The 4,879-nt window shown below is 40.6% G+C and overlaps 1 protein-coding gene across 1 annotated transcript; it reads left to right on the forward strand.

Moving 5' to 3' along the window:
• Positions 1–2,175: 2,175 nt before the first annotated feature.
• On the forward strand, positions 2,176–4,065 carry LOC311044838 (caspase-8-like; the record flags this gene model as incomplete). The annotated part of the gene is made up of 4 exons (XM_084056654.1): positions 2,176–2,275; positions 2,503–2,630; positions 2,714–3,087; positions 3,903–4,065. The coding sequence occupies 4 exons, from the start codon at positions 2,176–2,178 to the stop codon at positions 4,063–4,065; spliced, it is 765 nt and encodes a 254-aa protein (XP_083912780.1).
• Between the last annotated feature and the right edge of the window lie 814 nt (positions 4,066–4,879).

Raw genomic sequence — 4,879 nt, forward strand, 5'->3', positions numbered from 1 at the left:
TGAAGGTTTTGCATTTTATGACTAACATACACTAAACCTCATATTCCAGGAGTTTCGAATCCAGCCTAGAGACGAGTTGCTGACAGAACAGAGACGAGTTGCTGACAGAAATGTGAGTGTGGTGATCTGTCCAGACTCGTCGACTACATCTCCATCACAGACCAAAGACCACGCTGTCCTGGTGACTGTTGATGTCAGGTCCAGTTTCTCTGAAGATGACAGGAGATCAGTGGAGGAACACATCGAGGGGCTGGGGGACAGAGTCTGGAGACACACTCTGGTTCTGTTCACACGGGGAGTCTGGCTGGGAGGGAGACGTATTGAGGAGTACATAGAGTGTGAAGGAGAACCTCTGAGGTGGATCCTGGAAAAATGTGCCAACAGGTACCATGTTCTACATGGTGGTAAGCGGAACATTTCAGAAGTGACAGGGCTGATGGAGAAAACAGAAGACATGATGACGAGGAACAGAGGACACTTTGAACCTTCAGTCTCAGAAGACAGCTCTGTCAGAGACACAGGACACTTCAAGGTGGGACATGAGACGAGACACATGACACTGTTTGAAAGACTGAAAAGAAAGAAAACATTTACTGCTGAAGAATGATAAAGTTAAATAATTAATCACCATGGGGGAATTCAGATGTTGTAGCAGCAACAGCTCTAAGTGTAAAACACAAGATAGGTACAGATAAAAGTAGAGAGATAAGAAAAGATACAATTTAAAAAGGATTATTAAATATATTGAATGGAACCGACAAGAAGAAGAATAAAAGAAGAGAGGAGATGAGAGAGGAAGTTGTAGTTTGTGGTGACACAGACACTCGACCTAATGACTTGTCTGAGGGTTTGTCTCATATCTATCTCAGATATACAGTAGGATAAATGCATTATCTACTCAGAACTTTCTAAGGAAGTTATTAGGCTCAAATAATATTGACATTTATTCATTAGGTCAAGCTATATAGGGAGCTGTTCATTAAGAATTGACAGTCCTTTGGGACAAAAGCTACACTTTTGATAGCCAAAGAGACTATGACTTTACACACTGTTCTTCTTTCCAAAAACATTTTTAATAACACGTACAGTCAATTTATATTTCCAACACATCCAGTTCAGGGCAGCCTACTGATCACTCCCTCCAAATGTATTTATTGTTAAATGTATCATGACATTTTATCCATAATCCAGAGATAATGCTAACTTTTTAACAAATGATAGTTAATATTAATTTATGGTGTGATTGTACATTGTTAATGTATTCTATTGTTCTACATACAGGAAAAGGAATATTGACGATAGACTACTGTACTAGACTTTATCACATAGGCTACACAGTCCTTATTTACCCTATAGGGTGAAAGAGGGTAAGAACAGAGAGGGTGATAAGCCATATATCAGATAATAACTGCTGTTCAGTTTCTTATTCATTGTTGAGTGCTGGTATACCTACAGTATACTGTATATTGTTGGTAGGTTTGATGAAAGAGTGTTAAGCCTGCAAACTGTCTACGCAATTTGACAGAATAGTGAATTAGCGATAGAAAATATCATGTCATAGTCTGTAATTGTTCACAATAATATGAATTCCTAATGTCAGTATGTTATTATTGTACAACTATATTCTAGGAGATCGTCTATTGTTGGTCGTGAGTGCCTGACACTCAACATATCCCGCTGAATAAGAATATAACCTATATGTAAAGTATTAAAATATAAGAACATAACCTACATGTACAGTATTAAAATATAAGAACATAATTATATATATTATCTATCTGCACTTGACTTTGAATGAAGAGCATTTCTCATGTCTTGTTCTCCTATGATAAAAGTTACAGTAGCAGACATATTGATCTAGACTGACAAAGATACAGTAGACTTATTGATATCTGCCAGGGTGAAATCAATCTGAATCTGTGGATTTCAAACAGAAGTTTACCACAGTTTGTTCACTAGTTGTAGCTATTCTTACATATAGCAGCACTGTTTTCACACTATAACAGTACTTTCATGTCACTCTCACATAGGTTATTTATTGTAGTTACTACTGTATATAATCGCTGAGCTCCCTATTTAGTTATATACTGTAACGTGTGTGTGTGTGTGTGTGTGTGTGTGTGTGTGTGTGTGTGTGTGTGTGTGTGTGTGTGGATCTTGCAGACTGAATACTACATGACAGTGACTCATAACCCACGTGGGACGTGTTTGATCATTAACAACGAGATATTCTCTGTGTCTCTGCCTAAACGTGAAGGAACTCTGAAAGATCAAGGTATGTATCCCTGCCTTAGTGATCAGATTTAATATGTTACTGATAGTCAATCAATCAAGGCCTTTGATCAGAGTCAACACCTGTCATCTATATTTGTGCTTTAATGATATATAAAAACAGTCTCTCTCTCTCTCTCTCTCTCTCTCTCTCTCTCTCTCTCTCTCTCTCTCTCTCTCTCTCTCTCTCCCCCTCTTTCTCCCTCTTTATTTCCTTATCATGTCACACAGAGGCTCTGGAAAGAGTTTTCTCCAAGCTGGGCTTTAAGGTGGAGATACGCACCAACCAGACAGCAGATGGCATCCATCGTGTGCTGCAAGCACTGGGAGGAAAAGATTTCACGGAGGCAGATGCTTTGGTAGGTGGTGTTCAACATCTACAAAGAGGTGTAAGCCTTTCACTGTGCATTCCTGTTTTCACACATTCTTCCTCTGACATTAGGTGGTGTGTGTGCTGTCTCACGGGGACACGCGATGCGTGTTTGGTACGGATGGTAATAAGGTGTTGCTCAAAGACTTGACTCAGCCCTTCAGAAGCAGCAAAGCCTTGGCAGGGAAGCCCAAGCTGTTCTTCATCCAGGCGTGCCAGGGGAGCGACTACCAGAGGGGAGGGGCTCTGTGGCAGAGCGAGGAAGAAGACACATGGAGTACACTACAGACTGACTTTCACTTGCCCGTGGACGAAACAACTCCAGACCATGCAGATGTCCTGATGGGCATAGCGACCGTAGAGGAATGCGTGTCATTTCGGGATACTATCAAAGGTTCCATCTACATCCAGGAGCTGTGCAGGCAGCTTGAAGAAACAGCATTCAGGTGAGATGGAGGTTTCAACATCTGTCAGCACTGATCAATGGCTTGACTTTAAAAGCCTTTATGTTGTCTGTTCTAGTAGAATTCTTCATTCTTTTGTTTCTCTTTTGTTTACATAATAAGCCATTGGGAGGAGAGTACCAATTGATTATCTTATCAATCCAGTGATGTTAATTCAAGGTTCTCAAATAGTTTTAAAAATACAATACCACAACTACATGGCATGTCAAAGGGGACAGAATATAGTTGATTTATTCACTAATGCAAACCAAATTGTCTTAAATGTAATGTAAATCATTCTGCTGTGAGGGGGATATGAAAATCGGACCGGATGCTTCCCCTTGTTTTCTGAGCAGTAAAGTAACTAAGTACATGTACTCAAGTACTGTACTTAAGTACAATTTTGATGTATTTTTTACTTTCTTCAGTATTCACAATTTTCAATACTTTTTATTCTACCCCACTACATCTCAGAGGAAAATATTGTATTTTTACTCCACTACAATTATTTGAAAACTTTAGTTACTAGTTACTAGATTTTGATCATTATTACAAAACACACTAACCACTTCAGCCCTATATCTAATATTTCGGCCATTTGAAAATAGACGATCTACAAGCTCTACATGCATCGCAATGCTATACATTAAGAGCATGGAGATCGGCTAGTTTTGGTATTTAAAGTATATTTTGATGCCAATACGTTTGTAGTTCTTCACATCCTCTTCACAATTGAATAAACATCAGTGAAATGTCCTGAGCTTAATTTCAGTGCTAATGTAACGTTCTATTCTCCACTGTTTCCTGAATCCTGACAGAGGAGAAGATATTCTTAGGGTCCTGGCGTCCGTGAACCGGGAGGTCAGCAGAGGACACTTTTATACTCAGGGGTTCAAGCAGATGCCAGAATACCGGACCACCCTCACCAAGACACTCATCCTCAAAACAATCGGAGACAACAAGACAGCTGCACGTGAATAAAAGCTGTTTATGATCATACTTTAATTTCTCTATTAAATGCTTCATATTAGTTTTGTTTGTGAAGTGGGTTTTGAGAGGGAACTCTCTCTCTCTCTCTCTCTCGCCTGGATGTCAGACAACTCCTTACAATTAAATGGGGCCAAAACGGAAGTGCTCATTGTTGCCCCTGACAGCATTGTGCCCAAAGTGATTGAAGGTATGGGGCCCCTTAGACAAAACATCTGCCAGAATCTCAGAAACCTCGGTGTACAGTTTGACCAATCAATGCACCTTGATACTCACATCAACTCTATAACCCGGACATGCTTCTTTCACCTCATAAACAATGCAAAGCTCAGATCCATAGTCTCCCATCCCGAATTAGAAATGATCATTCACGCATTTATCTCATCACGTTTGGACTACTGCAATTCACTTTTCACCTGCCTCAGCAAAACCACCATGGACCGCCTCCAAATAATTCAAAATGCTGCCGCCAGATTGTTAACCAAAACAAACAGAAGGTCCCACATCACTCCAGTCTTAGCCGCCTTACATTGGCTCCCCATCAAATTCAGAGTCCAGTTTAAAGTCCTGGTGATCACCTATAGGTCTCTACATGGTCAGGCTCCAAGTTACCTGACCGATCTGGTCCCACGCTATGTCCCAGAAAGGGCCCTAAGGTCTGTGGAACAGGGTCTGTTAAAGACCCCAATCACCAACCTTAGAACCAAGGGTGACAAGGCTTTTCAAGCCGTAGCCCCCAAACTGTGGAATGCTCTCCCCCAAGCCCTGAGAGATGCAGCCTCGGTTGACATTTTTAAAATCAAACTCA

This window comes from Gymnoscopelus microlampas, assembly GCF_963454915.1.
Source record: "Gymnoscopelus microlampas genome assembly, chromosome: 5".
NCBI classification, from domain to species: Eukaryota; Metazoa; Chordata; class Actinopteri; order Myctophiformes; family Myctophidae; genus Gymnoscopelus; species Gymnoscopelus microlampas.